This window comes from Carica papaya, chromosome 9 (genome assembly GCF_054855325.1).
Source record: "Carica papaya isolate Zhongbai chromosome 9, ASM5485532v1, whole genome shotgun sequence".
NCBI lineage: Eukaryota > Viridiplantae > Streptophyta > Magnoliopsida > Brassicales > Caricaceae > Carica > Carica papaya.
Genome location: NC_142317.1, coordinates 5,135,182 through 5,153,314, shown reverse-complemented (window position 1 = coordinate 5,153,314; position 18,133 = coordinate 5,135,182). Strand labels below are relative to the sequence as shown.

At 34.7% G+C, this 18,133-nt stretch overlaps 1 protein-coding gene across 4 annotated transcripts; it reads left to right on the top strand.

The window, feature by feature from the left end:
• Positions 1–5,525: 5,525 nt before the first annotated feature.
• Positions 5,526–16,229, top strand: LOC110825225 (Adenine nucleotide alpha hydrolases-like superfamily protein). Of its 4 annotated transcripts, none has more exons than XM_022055682.2 (4): positions 5,526–5,850; positions 6,008–6,129; positions 7,593–7,703; positions 8,538–8,704. In XM_022055682.2, the coding sequence occupies exons 1-4, from the start codon at positions 5,626–5,628 to the stop codon at positions 8,677–8,679; spliced, it is 600 nt and encodes a 199-aa protein (XP_021911374.1). In that variant the 5' UTR covers positions 5,526–5,625; the 3' UTR covers positions 8,680–8,704. The 4 variants fall into 4 exon arrangements, with proteins under 4 accessions (XP_021911374.1, XP_088068090.1, XP_088068089.1 ...); XM_088211963.1 differs by lacking the exon at positions 8,538–8,704 and adding an exon at positions 16,157–16,229 and having other exon boundaries at positions 5,531–5,850; positions 7,548–7,703; XM_022055681.2 differs by having other exon boundaries at positions 5,531–5,850; positions 7,548–7,703.
• The last annotated feature ends 1,904 nt before the right edge of the window (positions 16,230–18,133 follow it).

The following is an 18,133-nucleotide window of genomic DNA, read 5'->3' as shown; positions in this document are numbered from 1 at the left end:
ACTCTCAAAATAAAATTGCTACGATTTCCTACTAAAAAAAAAAAAAAAAAATTGTAATCCTGAACAAATCTCACAAACCAATTCTTATGCCAATTTAAGACCCTATAATCTGGACCGTTGGCTTAAAAGTGGGGTCCACCAACTCCATAACCACTTGCCAACATGGATGTTTGCAGGTGCCAGTTGGAGTTCACTCCAGAGTCAGCGCAATAGTGGGTGGCCTCCTTGTTTCCTTTTAACTTCAGAACCTCAAATAGTAATTTTCTTTCTTTTCAAAACGACAACCGGGAGAAGTAACAAAACGACACAAAATAACCACCTCTCCCGCGTCATCGCATCTGTGCCATGAGAAATAAAAGTGACGGGTCTGTCACTCAAACTTGGTCAAATTTTCAGATCAGCTAACTTATCGGCCGTACACGTGCGGTTTAACCCTGACGTGTTACTTTTCCCTTTTAAACACAATAATTAAAAGAGTACAATAAGTCTAATTAATCTATTTTTTTTTTTTAATATTTTCGAATATATCTTGTAACACAATTCAATAAACTAATAATAAATATCATAATTACAGTATAGATTATAAATCATTTTGGTCACCGGCCTTAGTTCTTAAAAATCTCTCTTTTTTGTGGTTATTATTTTTTTCAATATCTGATATATATATATATATATATATTTTTTAAAAAATAAATTTACAAAGCTTATTAATTAATTAATTGACATTTCCTATCAATTAAGTTAATATGTTCGTGTCATAAGCTACACGGCCATGGTAATAAATCATCATAAATTCACAAACTAACGTAATTTTATATGCTAATGTATGTTGTTTTCAATGGAATTTAATAAAAATTAACCATAATTTACTACATAACAAATCTGAAATTAATGTGAAATAATCTAGTAAAAGATATAAACTAAATATATGATGAACGACCTAATTTTTTTATATAATTAAATCTTAATTCTCACAAGCTTTTATTACTATCAACTGAAATTCTTAATTAATAAATTTTTGTAATAACTTACAACTTCATAGTTCTATGCATAGATGTTAACTTTAATTATTTTAACTGTTAAGTTTATTTTCCAATTAAAAAATAGCAATGAATATTCTTTTTGTAATAATTTCTTATTACAAAATTATTTATACTAATTAATTAAATTTTCCATTTATCTTGAATTTTCAAATTTGATCGTATACTATTTTTTATAACTTCACATAAAAAAATATATATATATATTAAAACCATAGGATACATTTTTTTTTTCTCATAAATTCCTGTTGTTGACAGAAAAAATACCTGATGCATGTTAAAATACATATATATATATAAATATAATATTGACGAGTTAGCATGACAATATAAATAAGCATTTAAAATACGTCAATGGAAAAATATTGGAAGCTATTAAAAAGAATGCACCAAGTTTAATTAATTCACATTAAACATATTAAAAAGCATTATTAATTACTAAAAATATTAGAAAAGGATCGAGTTTAATTAATTCGCATTAAATAATATCTGATTACCTTTCAAATTAAATGAAATAATAAATAGAATTTTCATAGTAAATTCACATTATGTCTCAAGAGAAATATTAAGACCAAGTGTGTAGATTAATTTTCATTTACTTTGATACAATATAATCATTAATACCATTGTTTTTTTTTTTTTTAATTAAGAAAAAAAAGATGAGTAATTGCTTATATTAATTAATGATGAAGCCAAACAGTATACACATACGAAAGGTAACTTCTTACGTACATAAAAATAAAGATAAAGACGAGCAACTCTCGTTATATTATGAGCCACTGAATTACATTGTTACTTAATCTATTTTACCGTGACATTCGATCTCCGAAGCAATAGTGACTGGTAGTTTGCAACAGTAAAATCGAACTCTGATCAATCATCCTCGCGTGTTATCAATGTTTTTATGAACTTCTTAAGCATCCAACTTCACTGTTCTTAGGTCTTAGAAATGCTCTATGATATATTGCAGAACTCGCTGGCAACCCAGCATTTCAGCTAGATTTGGTGATTGGCATCCCATAATTTGTCCCCATAATATTGATGGTATCCGACTCTACGAGTTTCATATAATTGCATTAAGATTACTTTTAAAATAAAATTCATACTTGTTTCGTCAAAGTGAATTTAATTAGAATGATTTGAAAATAAATAATATTATTTAAAAATTATTAAAAAAATATTATTATACAATTTTAAATTTCACATCCTTTTAAATTTTTTTTATCCATTTAAAAAAGGACCATAAATAGATTTCAAAAAGATTACATATATATTTTCTTTCCAATACATAAGACGTGCAAGTTAATGACTGAAAAATGATACGTATGACTTAATTTTTTATTTTATAGTTGCCTAATCCATATATATATGTGTATATATATATATATGCAAGTGGATTTTTACTAATTTACCAAAAGAAGAAAAAGTTTCTAACCTGCCAAACAAAAGTTCAAAGATACCCATATCATGACCAAATCAAAATTTTCCACTTTAAAAAAAAATAATATAAGTTTAATGATTGTTTTTTTTTTATTAACATAAGTAGTTTTAGTTTGTAAAGAAAATTATATGGGCTTATTTTTGTGACAAAACATAAAATATTATAGAATTTATTTGTAAATCTCTACATATTTCAATTTAAAGTGATAAAAATAAAATAATATTTAATATAGAATTACATAATTAAAATAATGCATTATAAGTTAATTTTATTTATATACATTTTTATAAATAAAGTTACGTCTTTATATAATTAAATTATATGTATGTAACGCCCCGTTTTTTTTTTCTAGCAGCGTAGTCTCAAACAGTTCAATGAGTCAAATACTAAAATCTCATTCTAAATCAGTTACACACACAGAAAGGAAACTACTATAACCTACTGCTCAATGTCAAATATAAACCTTCAATCATAAATGCATCATTAAGTGAGGCACAAATTCATACATCTTCAGTGGACACACAATCTACATTACTAACAGCTATTTACACACTCAATTCTACTAGTAAAAATCTCTGCACTATTTTCTCTATATGCTAAGCTCAGAAACCGGCAACTCCGATCCCGACTTATCCCTACTTCATCTGTAAATAATAAAAAGTTAATACATATAACTCAGTACGGTAAAAATTAAGTCACAATTATAACATACAAACCAAATTAAAACCCCATTTTTATATGTTTTCCCTTTCCGTCGCCTAAGTCATACTTTCTTACCACTATTTAACTCTTCAGTATTAATTTGTATCCCCAGTATTTTAATTGTTACTCATACTAGGTGTGATTGTCCCCCGACATCACCCCCTCGACCCTGACTAGGCCACTCAACCACACAATTATTCTCATCAGTCACCATTATCGGCAACCATCAATTACCATTCCATCACTCGATCCCTAGTTGGCCACTCACACACACCAGTACTGTTTTCTTCCGTCACCAACATCGGCAACTCAACACCTTACCCGTCGGAGACCCCCAAATATCACCACTATCGGCGATCAACTTACTCTTTCTAGATAGTGACAATCAATATCGGCATCCCCCAGCTCAACCACCTCAAAGACAATTTTACCCCATTCTTACTCAAGATGCCTAGTAAACTCGCATACTTAATTCCCCACTACGGGTATGCCAATCTAAACGGTTCCTACACCAACAACATTATCCTGAAGCTTTAACATATGTACAGAACTTACACACACCTCCCCATACAACACACACACTCACAGTTAACACATATACACTAGTACACCCCTACACCTAATGCTCACTTATTAAATTCATAAATTTACAGCAACTACACCAGCCTACATTCACATGCAACGCACACCCACACACAACACATTTACACCAATACACCTCTATTCCAATCCCACACACACACACCCGCTACAGGCCTACCTTTCCTACTCCCTAATTTCCAAAATACTCACACTCCACCCCTACATGCCTACCCTCCCTATTAGTACTCAATTCACTCTCTATCCCTTCCTTCACTTCTCCCCAATTGTCTCGGCTTCCCGTCCTTTTCCTCTTAAAGGTATCAATCTCTCATAGCACACTACCTCTCCCTATCCTCCTCTTCCAGCTCCTCCCCTATTACTCTCATATACCTATTCTATCCCTAACCGTTCCTCTCTCTATACCTCTCTTACCTCCCTTCACTTACCTCAGCTTCATTCCGTGCGCGTTCTGCCCGTCCCCAATCACTCCAATTCACCTCACCTCCCTACAAACTCTCTTGCACCTTTTTAATCATCGTATTTCTCTCTCTAACAGTAACTCACTCACTCACCGAACTCCTCAATCTCTCCTCCTGCAGCCTCATCCATTTACCTCTACTTACAGTTTAAATTCACACTTCTACGGATTCACCATCTCTTTCCACTCTCATATTCCATCTATCATAGTTTCCTACTCCATTTCCTAAGCGATTCCTATATTTCCTCAAAATCTACGGTCACAACTCCACATTCATCCTCATCCTACGCTTAAAACTTAAATTTTACCGGACCTCCAGTCTCCATCTTTTCTTTCTGCACTTCCGTGGCTCACACCATCACCGTCTTCCTTCTCATACTCTATCTTCTCGTTCCTTCCCGCTTCGACTTCTCTCTCTCTCGAACCTTTTCTTCCCCGTCTCATCCTCTCTATTTTTCTTTTCTTTTTTTTTTTCCTATTTATATTCCACCTACCCATCATCCTGCCCGTCCATCTCACCTCATCCCAACCGTCCACTCTCTCTTCTCCAAACGACGCCGTTTCTTCCTCCTCTTCTCCAAATGGCACCATTTCCTCCTCCTCTCCCCAACCATATAATTATGTTTATATCTTATTATTATTACCATATATATATATATATATATATATATAAATACAAGAATTTTTTCCTAATCCAATATTCAATTACTACAATGTATATTTTCAAATAAATACAACAAGATTCATGAATTTATTATAAAAATTTATATGTACTTTGACCATTTCTTTCATTTATAATTAGTTTTTATTAGCAAAAAGATTCGATAGTAAATTTTCAAACGTGTTTTACTATTATAAGGGTGTATTTTTAAAAAGAATATAAAATACATATATTTTGTCAAAATACATTTTTAAGCTCATTACTTTCAATTTTGTTCAAAATTTTTGGTAATCGAACTAATTAATAAACAAATATTAAGTATCAAACTATTTTAATTTTTAAATTTAATAATTTGAATGTGTTTTAATTATAATAATGAGTAAATAATTAAATAAAAATATTAATTTATAACTTGAATTCAAATATATATATATATATGGGATAAAATGATGATAATTTTGATGCTAATCTTATAATTAGGATATGGATGGTTTATCTTTAACTATATTTGAATACACGAAATAATATCTTAAATTCAAATTTCAAAAAAAAAAAGAAAAAAAAAAAGAAAACATCAAATATTTTCAGAACTTGACAAAAAGAGAAGATTTAAAAATTCAATAATTTTAAAAGAAGACGAAACAAAAAGAAAGATTTTGACCCAAACAACCCCAATTCCCAAAAGCCTCCTCTCTAGACCCTCTACGGAAACAGAGAAAAAATGGATGCCAGAAAAATAGTGGTGGTAGTAGAAGACGTCGACGTAGCACGAAAAGCTCTCGAATGGACTCTTCACAATCTTCTCCGCTATGGCGATTTACTCACTCTCCTTCATGTTTTCTCTCCCGCTAGATCCGGAAACAAGAAGAAGATAAGGTTTCTCCGCTTGAAAGGCTATGACCTTGCTCTCTCATTCAAAGACATCTGCAACGCCGCGTTCCTCAATGTATGTCTTCTCTCTGATTCCTCCTTTTGTCCTTTGAGAAGATGATCGAATTTTAAGTTCGATGATTAAGTCGATCGATGATCAAATTTTTTTTTTCCCGCTGTGCGTACTAATTTTATGTTTATGTTTGATGTGTAAAGTCATTGTGGTGTTGCAGACTAATGTTGAGATTGTCGTGGCGGAAGGCGATGAGGAAGGAAGGAAGATTGCCGCGTTGGTGAGGGAAATTGGCGCCTCTGTTCTTGTTGTTGGTCTCCATGATAATAGCTTCCTTTACAGGTAAGTTATTTATTTTGACTTCTCATTTTATTTTGTTTCGTTTCCAAAATGGTTAAATTGCATCATTTTAATTAATTACTTTATTAGCATTCCGAGTAATCATTTCAGTTTGCGAGAACTTGTGTTCATTTAATTTCCTCTGTAAATTGTTCGAGTTCGAATCCAGAATAAATTCTCGAACCTACTCAAAACTATTTTAAATGTGTGAAAATCGGTTGATAATATCTTTTACTGCAAAATTAAATAGTAATAATAATAATCAATTTCCTGATTGGTGAGATTTCCTCAAATTTGATTTGTTATTATCTTGTTGATGGTATAAGAAATGGTCAACCGGGTTTTTCTGGGTTCTTTCCAATGTCAAATAATTTTGATTGATGAAGTCAAATGGTTATTATCGTAAATAAAAATACATGTATGTATATTTACCGTATTACAGTATAGAGTAGGGCCATATATATAATGTATTATGAGTTGAGCTTCAGTTTGCTGTTAAAACACCATAGGCACATTCACGTGCTCTGTCCATGGAAGGGAAAAAGCACATGACCTTTTTAGGGTCCATTGAAGAAGAAACAGAGATCCCCCCAGTACCTGGATAACATTATTATTTTTATTTTCAACCCAGAAATAACATAATAGCATTATTATATCTACCCACATGTATACATTCATGGTGGCAGAGTCAGAATATTTTATCAGGGGTGAAAAAAATTTTACATTGTAGAAAAATCATAAGGTTTTACATTGATACATAGTACAAATTAGAAAGTAACCATGTTCAATTTCTCTCACTTTTTTAGTAATTAAAATATATAATTTTTTAAAAAAACTGAAGTTGTTGACACCCACGTTTTGGTGTGGGCTTTTGTTACGTCTCACACAGCATGACTGAGCAATTCATTGGGTAATAATTGCAAAATTATCCTGTATTTTTATTTTTTTATATCAGATTAATCTTTATTTTTTTTTAATTGGGTCGACTGAAAAATACAAATTTAGAAAGGAAGAAAATGACCCAAATATTTTTTTATATGATATATAATGTGGTATAATACAGAAAAATAGGGGAATTAATTGCTTTACTAAAAAGAGAAATACAAAATTTTTATGGCAATTACCCAAATTTGAATATTAGATTATAACATTTTTCTCATGTAACTTTTGGTTAGGTTAAGTAATTAATTATGTATATTAGCTAACCACAAGATTCTCCACATTAACAATTCTACTAAATACTCAACCACCCACAAAATTATTCACTGATTTCATAAAAACCCAGATGTAGAATTCAATTTCTTGACCAATTTTGGATTTTCATTTCTCATTATTTTTTACTTTCATTAACGTATAATTTTGTAATGTAACCAAATATAGGTTTATATACGAAATTAAAATTATGTTGTATGTATGTATAGGTTGGCAATGGCCCACAATGATATAGCAAACCACTTCAATTGTAGGGTACTTGCCATCAAGCAACCAACATCAGCACCAGTAGAGACCGCAACCCCGGTAACACTAGACAGTTCAACAAACATGGACTTTTCCCAGATTGAGATTTCCAGATTACAGTAAGATTCCCCTTCTTAATTAGTTTTCTCCAATATACATTTTCTTATATACATATATACGTATCCGCACACATATATATGTTTGCCTTCTCTATTTGTAACTTGCATCATTGCAACGGGGTAGTGTTTAGAAACTAAAATCTCTTTTCTAAAATAAAAATACTAATTTATTCTTGTGCTGTTGTTATCTGCATGAACATACATACATATATATATATAGATAGATATATTACTTTGTAAGCTGCTATCATAAAAGATATATATATATATATTTGTTATCAATGTTATTAAAACAAGTATTTGGTATGGTTCTTAAATATTTATTGCTGGACATGACGATATCATTACTAGTGGAGTGATTAGTAAATTAGAAGGAGCCAATATTTAAGGAATTTGCTTGCCTTTTTATAAATACTTGACCAATATTTCAGACCTTTAATTAAATGTAGTCTCATTCTATTATTAAATTTCGATCCAACCGTAGCATTGTCATTCAGTGTTTGAACTTCTTATTACAACTATTTTATTTATTTATTTATTTATTATTATTTGTTTAGAATTATACATGATACGTTACTTGTAATTAAACTATTTCTTTCATGAATTTATAAGTTTCGTTATTTTCCGAGAGTCAATAATTTTTGAATTTTAAGACATTATAAATGATATGTTATGATGGGTAATTACAATTATGGTATAAAATAATTATTCTATAATTATATGATCATACAAAATGTTATAAAAGATTAGGAGATAGAATGCAGAAATGCTATACATATATATATATATATATAGAAGAGTAAAGCAATGAAGTATAATATACTTGGATTGCAGGCTTCCAGATGTTCCGGCACCCAAAATTCCATATAGAATATGCCCAAATCCTTCGGCAATAATTTGGAGGTCAATGTCAAGGAAGTCACCAAGAAGAAAAAAAAGATGTTTCTTATTAAATTTGATTTCAAATAAACAATAGATTGAGCTCATTTTCAGAGTCTTTATTTTTTTGTGCATATCTGGGCTTTTTTTTTTTTTTTAAATTTCAATTTTATTTGGGCCTTAATTTTATTAATTAGTCTTACAAAAAACACTACACAGAGAGTTGAATATAGGAAGGAATATGGAAATGAAATTCTGATCCTAGCCCTTCATTTGTGCTCACAAGTTAATCACTACTTGATCTTGATTCAATTCACTCCCTTGATTTTTTTTTTTTTTTGGGGTTAAATTTTACAATAATGTAATTTTTTTTAATATTTAATTTGTTTGATTTAACTTCAAAAAATCTTATTATTTTAATCAATAAATTAGTCGATTATAAATTTATCATTAAATTTATAAAATTATTTCAATTTTTGATATTTTTGTACAACCATGAGGTTGTTTACAAAAAACTAACATACCTTCCTTATAATTTCTTCGTATTTGTTTTTTTTTTTTAATTAAGTTTAAAATTTTATCTTCGAAATTAAAGATGATTGAATTTAACAAAATTACTAAAAAAATTAATCTTTTATTTAAATAATAAAATATCAATAAAAATACCAAAGAAGAAAAAATGCGTGTAATTAATATTTTATTTTAAAATAATTTTTAATTTGTAGTAATAAATAAAAACTATATATTTTTAAGTTATTCTTTGTTGTACCTGTGACTATAACAATAATTTTTTTTTATTTGTGTTAAAAATATTTAAAACAAACTTGTAAATTTATGAATGGGGTTCTAATAGAAAAAGATTTTAAGAGTAAATTTGTAGCCCTGTTTTTTTTTTTTTCTTCAACGGCGTTGTCTCAAATATATTAATATACAGAATACTCGTACTTCATTTCAAATCAATCATACATATAAAGAAAAATGCAACTAATTACACAGTTTCTAATAGAAATTCTCAACCATAAACGCATCAATATAATAGATTACGAATTTCATAAATCCTTATTTTTACATATAATTTACGTTTTTACTAAATACGTAATTATCTCATTCTACCAGTAGTAAATCCTGTTTTGTTTCCTCTATATGGTAGGTTCGGAAATCTACAACTTTGATCTCGTCTCCAGTCCTACTTCATCTGTAAATAATAGAGAATGAGTACATATAACACAGTACAGTAAATTTAAATAACAAATATAGCATGGAAACCCAATTAAAAGCCTATTCTTATATGTTTTCCCTTCCCGTTACCTTGGTCATGCTTTCTTCCTACCCACTACCCCCACTATTATTCCTCTAACTCTATGGTACAACCACGTCTCCTCAGTGATCAATTGTCAATAATACTAGGTGTGGTCACCCCCTGACATCATCCCCTCGGCCCTGACTCGGCTACTCACCCACACTGTTACCCCCATCCGTCACCAGTATCGGCTACCACTCTTTACTTTTCCACTACTAGACCCCTAGCTTACCACCCACACACACACCATTACTATTTTTTTTCCGTCACCAACATCGGTGACTCAACCTGTTACCAATCTGGCAACCCCCAGACATCACCACTATCGGTGATCGACTTACCTTTTCTAAGTGACGACAACCAATATCGGTGTCCCCAACTCAACCACCACTAATGCAACCTCACTCCGTCCCTACTCAATATGCTCCGCATACATGCATACCTAACCCACATGTCAGTTATTCCAACATCAGTTATTACCAAACAATCAACATTGCCATGCAATTCTCAAATTTACAAACATATTTACATAATATACACCAATACACACCCACACAAATAACCATCCGCACAAAACACAGTTACACAAATACACATCTACACCAAATACTCACACACACAATCCCTACATGCATACACTCACTGTTCTCTAACCTTCGTCCCAATCCCCTTTCTCTTCCACTCACTTCACCCTGCATTTCACCTACTACTGTCACTATTTCCAACTGTTCCACTCTAAGTCCCCCTCTTCCCTCCTCTTTGTTTTTCTCGGCTTCCAGCACTCTTGTCTCTATCATTATCAATCTTTCACAGCCCTTCGCCTCTCTCTTTCACTATCTCTCAGCATTTCACCTCCCATTCTCCCGTATTCGTTCTACTTCTCCTTACTCACCCTTCCCGCACCAATTTACCTCGCCTCCCCACGAATTTTTTTACACCTATTCATTAACCATCCTTCTTCCTCTAACTGTAATCGAAACCTTACCTTCAATCTCCCATTCCTCACTTCCTTTACTTCCTTTTCTAATTCCTTACACTATCTAGACGACACCTCACCGTACCTATCGATCTCTTCTCCCGCGGCTTCCTCAACTTTTCTTCACTCACAACTCCAACCGAACTGTTCTGCCACTCACGATCTCTCTCTGCTCTTTTATCCATCAATCACTATTTCCTAATTCCATTTCCTTAGCTGTTTAGATATTCCTTCAACATTTGTAGAAACAAATCCACATTTCATCATCATCCTATACTCGGTATTTAAAGTTACCATACCTCCAATCTCCATTTTTTTTTTCGTACCTCTATAGCTTGCACCGTCGCCTTCCTCCTTCTCCCTCTCTCTCTTCTTGTTCCTTCCCTCTTCGACTTCCCTCTCTCTCTAATCTTTTATCATCTGTTTCCTCCTTTCATTTTTCGTTCTCCCTTTTTCTTTCCTTTTCTCTTTTTTTTTCTTCCTCCTATTTATACTCCACCTATCATGCATCCTGGCCGTCTATCCCATCTCCTTGTCTACACACATTCTAACCGTTCATCCCATCTCAACATCTAGACTCCTCCTAAACGATGCCGTTCGCTCCTCTCCCTCTCCCCTATATATATATTTATATATTATTATTATTATTATTGTTACCATATATATATAGATACATATAGAGAAAAAAAAAATTTCCACCCAAATCTCATTTACTACATACTTTTCCCTTCAAAAAGAAATTTGATCTCTCAAATTTCGTTACCTTACCTCAAAGAGTTGCAGATAATTACTTCTCATCTCGTCCTCCCGTTCCACGTTGCTTCATCATCCGTGTGATGTCTCCATTGTATCTTCACTATAGGTATTATCCTACTTCTCAATTTTCTTTCTTATTGCTCGAGAACCCAAATCAGTTCCTCTTCATAGGTCAAATCCTTCTCTAATGGCAACGATTCATACTATATAATATGGTTCAGATCCGGATGATATTTTTGTAGTATAGATATGTGGAATATATTGTGAACTCCACTATATCAAGGAGGAATCACTATCCTGTACGTAACCATACCCACCTTCTTGAGAATTGCAAACGGTCCTATGAAGCGTGGACTTAACTTCCCTTTCTTCCCAAACCTTAATAAACCCTTCATTAGGGATACTTTCAGAAACACATGATCCCCTACTTTGAAGCTCAAATCCCTCCTGCAGTTGTCTGCATATCTCTTTTGCCTACTTTGGGCAACTTGTAAATTTTGTTGTATTACTGACACCTTAACCGTAGTTTCTTTCACCAATTCTAGTCCTAACAACTATCTCTCTCCAACTTCCTCCCAACACATTAGCGACCTGCAGGGCCTACCGTACAGAGCCTCGTAAGGAGCCATCTCGATGCTAGTATGGTGACTATTATTATAAGTAAACTCCATCAAAGATAACATATCCTCCCAATCTCCCCCTATGTCGATAACACATGCCCGCAACATGTCCTTCAATAATTATATAGTCCTCTCTGCTTGCCCATCCGTTTGTGGATGAAAAGCTGTACTGAAACTCAACTTGGTACCCAATGCCTGTTGTAAACTTCTCCAACACCTAGAGGTGAATCAGGAATCCTGATCGAAAACAATCGATACGGGAATGCTGTGTAATCTTACACTTCCTTGATATACAACATAGCCAACTGTTCCACTGAATCAGTCACCCTCATTGCTAAAAAGTGGGAAGATTTAGCTAAACAATCAATTACCACCCAGATACTATCATGCTTCTTACGATTCCTTCGCAAACCGGTCACAAAATTTATGGACACATATTCCCACTTCCACTCGGGTATGGGTAAAGGTTGTAGAAAACCCCCAAGCCTCTGATGTCCTGTTTTCACTTACTGACATGTCAAGCACCTCGACACATACTCGGCTACATCTCTTTTCATACCCCTCCACCAGAAACTTTTCTGTAAGTTTTTATACATCCTAGTACTTCCCGGATGTATGGAAAATTTGGTGTTATATGCCTCACTAAGTATTTTTTTTGTATTGCACGATAACTGAGAATACATATTCTGGTTCGAGATATGAGTAACTCATCACCCTGTACACTAAATTCTCTCGTTGTCCCCTGTTCTACCCCCTTTCGGATCGTTTCTATCTCGGTGTCCATCATCTGTCCCTCCTTGATTTTCTGAACCAATGTAGGTTGAGCCCTTAAACTAGCTATATATTTCCCACTACCCCCTTCTTAAATATGTAGCTATTACATGGCTTCCCGTGAATTCCACTCAGACACCATTAAATGAGCCAACACCTCGATACCTTTATAACTAAGGGCATCTGCCACCAAATTTTCTTATCCGAGATGATAACTGAACCTACAGTCGAAGTCTTTCAACAAGTCCATCCACCTCCTCTGTCGCATATTCAACTCCCACTGAGTGAACAGATATTGCAAACTCTTGTGATCTGTATAAATTACAAAAGTTTCTCCATATAAATAGTGTCGCCATAGTTTTAGGGCATAAACTACTGCAGCTAGTTCCAAATCATGGGTCGGATAATTTCTTTCATGTACCCTTAATTGTCGGGACCCATAGGCTATAACTCTCCCCCTGCTGCATTAATACACAACCCAATCCGAAACGAGATGCGTCGTTATATCCCGCGTAACCTCCTTCTCTCGACAGAATGGCCAATATTGGGGTGGTAGTAAGTTTGCGTTTAAGTTCTTGGAAACTGCTTTCACACTTATCATCCCATTCAAACTTCATATTCTTTTTATTCAACCTAGTAAGAGGTGCCGCAATACTCGAGAACTCTTGGACAAATCGGCGATAATACCCAACTAATCCCAAAAAACTTCGAATTTCTGATATAGTCTTCGGCCTTTCCCACTCTATCACTGTCTCTACCTTTGTTGGGTCTACCGATACCCCATCTTTTGACACAATATGGCCCAAGAATGCTATTTGATCCAGCCAGAACTCACATTTACTGAACTTTGCAACTTGGCTCTCCGAAGTATCCCTAGCACTGTTGCCAAATGTTCTGCATGTTCTACCGAATCTCTCAAGTATATCAATATATCATTTATGAAGACAATTGCATAACGATCCAAAAGAGGTTTGAACATTCGGTTCATCAGGTCCATGAACATTGTTGGTGCATTAGTTAATCCAAAGGGCATCACCAGAAATTCATAATGTCTATACCGCGTGCGGAACGTTGTCTTAACAATGTCTTCCGTCGTAATTCTCAACTGATAATACCCCCGAACGTATATCTATTTTTGAAAATACATGTGCTCCTTACAATTTGTAACACCTAAAATTTTATTTTTTATTATTATTGGAATTATTTTGATTTTGATTTTTATTTTAATAATTAATTTATTAGGTAATAATTATATGATTTTAATTTAATTTAACTTAAATAAATAGAAATAAAAATAATAATAATAATAAAAAGGGGTAAATTTATTTTTTGGATTTAATTAAAAATGATTTTGAAAAAAAAGGGTGAAAATTTTGATTATGGGGGTATTTTTGAAAAGAAAATCGAAAACCAGGGGTTAAAATGCAATTTAGAAAAATTACACCACGTCAGCAGCCCAGTCAACAGCGCCGGCAACCAGGACACGCCGCGTGGCAGAGACGTTGACGCGAAAAGGCCACGTGGAACGGGTCACGTGGGCGATCCGCGTGCGCGCAATCGAACAGTTGAGATCCATTCCCGTGTGCACAGACGACCCAGATCAAACGCGCGCACGGACGGCCCAGATTGCACGCGTGCGGACGGTCCAGATTTGATCACGCACGGACGGTCCAGATCGCATCGCGATGGACAGTCCATATTCATTTATGATTTAATGGCGATCGGAGGGTCTATATTAAATCATGATGGACGGCTCAGATTAAAAGGAGAATGTTATAAATAATCTCATCCACACCCAACCCCAAACCCTAGCCGCAAGAACCTTTGTCGGAGAAGATAATCCAGCCACCAGAGGAACCGACTTGCGCCACCCGCCGCCGCACCGGAGCACCTTCCAGCTGCCAAACGAGGTAAAATTTCTCCCCTTGGCTCGTTTTTTGATGCTGAACCTCCCTGTGGCCAAATCGAAACCAAACCACCAGCTAATTGGCCGAAAAACACCGTCGAAGTCAGGTGGCACTGCCGCGGGTTCCCTCAATTTTTATCTCCGATAAGGCCCTTTCCGATTTCCGTTCGATGTAATTTTTACACCACTGTGACCACCGTCCTTTCCTCTACAGTTTGACCGGAGCAAAACACCAAATTGTGACTCGCGTTAGAGGAGTCGTCGCACCTGAGAGCTCTGCCGCCGGTAAGTCTCGATTTTCTATATTTTTTTGGCCCACCGAAGGCCCTATGGGTGTTTTATCATGGGAACCAATGCAAGTTTAGCCGAATTAGGCCGAAAACGGCCAGAAATGGCCAACTCGAAACAAGTAAGGATCCCTCACCCTGATGTATTTGTCTGTCTGTTCCTGTTTGATGTATTTTACAGTCTAAATGCAGTATAGTATTTGATTATTTATTCTGTAGTTTCGTATGCATGAATCACTGTTTAATCTATTATGGTTTGAATTATTGTGAACCCGATGTTGTGTTGCCTTGTTTGGTGTGCGTTATTGGTTTACGTATTCATGTTGATTGGGTAATTGAGACTAATAAAAATAAAAAGGGTATGTAAATTTATAAATGGATAAGTCAACAGCCTCAGTAGATATTCTGAGAGATGGTGGACGGACCGGGTCCATAGGGAACCCTACCGGGAACGTGGTCTCTCATATCGGACGGGTTATGGAGACTTTAAATATTTTGGTGCCCATATCGGACGGGGTATGGGGACGGCCCGCTTCACCTTCATACCGGACGGGGTATTGAGGTTTATGGTTTTGGTACTCATACCGGACGAGGTATGGGGACGACCCTAAAATTAAGGTGAATGGTTCACGTGTAGCGGGGACCCCTATGGATCTCTATGGATACTAATAGGCTGATAAAAGAGGAAATTTGTTGCCTGATGATTGAAATACAAAAGTATGATATGTGTTATATTACAGAGTGTGCATGATCTTATGCTATTTATAATGTTATTGTTTTCATGAACCTCACCGAGGTAAGTGGACAGTAAAGGGTTTTTGTATTGGTAAATGAATTTGTTATAATTTATGTTTCATTGGTCGTTTTTATTTTCTACCAACATTTACTTCTGTGACAGTGAGATAGTGTGACATCTTTACTGGGTTAGTGTAGCTCATTCCTTATTTAACCATTTCAGATCAGGAGGACATGGTTTCCGAGCCTGTTCTGCAGGAAGACGGCGAGTAGAAGGCTAAAGATTTATTAGTTTTCCTTATAGTATTCATTCATAGTATTTCCTTCAATTAGTTTATTCTTTCATATATTTAATATATTTTGATTATTGTGTAAGAAATGTTAATCATAATCTATTTTATTTCGCTTCTGTACTTAGAATAAATATATACATTTCCTTTTAATTTCTGGGGCAGTTACACAATTGATTAAATAAGTCGTCTATCCTCGATAAATGGTACTTATTCTTTATCGTTACTTGGTTCAGATCCCCATAATCAATACACATTCTCATAGTTTCATCCTTTTTTTTAACAAATAATACCGGGAGCCCCCACAATGACACACTCAGTCAGATGAATTTCTTATCTAGTAACTCTTGTAACTGCCTACTTAACTCTAGTAATTCTGACCTCGCCATCCGATATGAGACCTTGGAGATTGGCTGTGTGCCGGGGTTAAGCTCTATGGTGAACTCGACATCTCTATTTGGTGGCAGTCCCGGAAGATCGTCCGGGAACACATCCGAAAAATCTCTCACCACTAGTATGTAATAACTAAGATTTGGATAGAGGAAAAAAAATGTATTTATACATATGTGGTAATAATAATAATAATAATAATAATAATAAATACATATATATATACACATTTGGGGGAAAGAGAGGAGTGAACGGTGTCGTTTGGAGAATGAGATGGACGACTAGAATAGGTGGGGTTTGTGAGAGGGAACGGGCAGCTAGGATGAGTAGTAGGTGAAGTATAAATAGGAGGAAGAAAAAGAGAAAAAAAGAGAAAAAAGAAAAAGAAAAAACAGATGAAGAAAGAAAAGGGGAGAACAAGAAAGAGAATGAGGAAGCCAATGATAGAAGATGAGAGAGAGAGAAATTAGAGAGGGAAAGAACGAGAAGAGAGAGCGGGAGAAGGAGGAAGGCGACGGTGTGAGCTACGAATGTGCACAAAATAATGGAGACTGGAGGTACAATAAATTTAAATTTCAAGTGTAGGATGATGATGAAATATGGAATTGTGACTGCAAATATTGATGGAATGTCTAAGTAGATAAGGAAATGGAATTAGGAAATAGAGATAGATGGAATAGGAGAGCGGAAAGAGACTGTGAGTGGTCGAACAGTTGGTTGGAGTTGTGAGTGAAGAAAAATAAAGGAAGTCGCGGAAGGAGAGATCGATAGGTATGGTGAAGTGCCGTCTAGACAGTGGAAGGAATTAAAAAAGGAAGTAAAAGAAGTGAGGAATGGAAGAGTGAAGATAAGTTTCGGTTATAGTTAGAAGAAGGAGAACAGTGAGTGAAAAGGTGTAAAAGAGTCCGTGAGGAGACGAAGCTAGTTGGAATGAGTCTGCAGAAGTAGAACGAGCACGAGAGAATGGAAGGCAAAATGCTGAAAGAGAAAGAGAGGGAGAAGCGAAGGGCTGTGAGGGATTGATAATGATAGGGAGAAGAGTGCTGGAAGTCGAGAAAAACAAAGAGAAGGGAAGAGAGGGACAGAGAGTGGAATGGTTGGAAACAGTGAGTGTAGGCATGTACGGGTTGTGTGTGAGTATTATGATGGTTAAGGAGCAGTGAGTGTAGGCATGTAGGGGTTATGTGTGTGAGTATTTGGTGTAGATGTGTATTTGTGTAAATGCATTGTATGTGGATGTGCGTTGTGTGGGTGTGTATTGGTGTATATTCTATAAATATGTTTGTAAATTTGAGAATTGCATGGCAATGTTGATGGTTTGGTAATAACTAATGTTGGAATACTCGGCGTGTGGGTTAGGTATGCGAGTATGCGAGGCATATTGAGTAGGGATGGGGTGAGGTTGCCTTAGAGGTGGTTGAGTTGAGGATGCCGATATTGGTTGCCGTTACCTAGAAAGGATAAGTCAATCACCGATAGTGGTGATGCTTAGAGGGTTCCAGATTGATAATGTGTTGAGT

Coding starts and splice junctions, on each gene's coding strand:
- LOC110825225 (XM_022055681.2), top strand. CDS start 5,626: ATGGATGCCAGAAAAATAGTGGTGGTAGTAGAAGACGTCGACGTAGCA. Junction 5,851..6,007: donor GCAACGCCGCGTTCCTCAAT/GTATGTCTTCTC, acceptor GTGGTGTTGCAG/ACTAATGTTGAGATTGTCGT. Junction 7,704..8,537: donor ATTGAGATTTCCAGATTACA/GTAAGATTCCCC, acceptor CTTGGATTGCAG/GCTTCCAGATGTTCCGGCAC.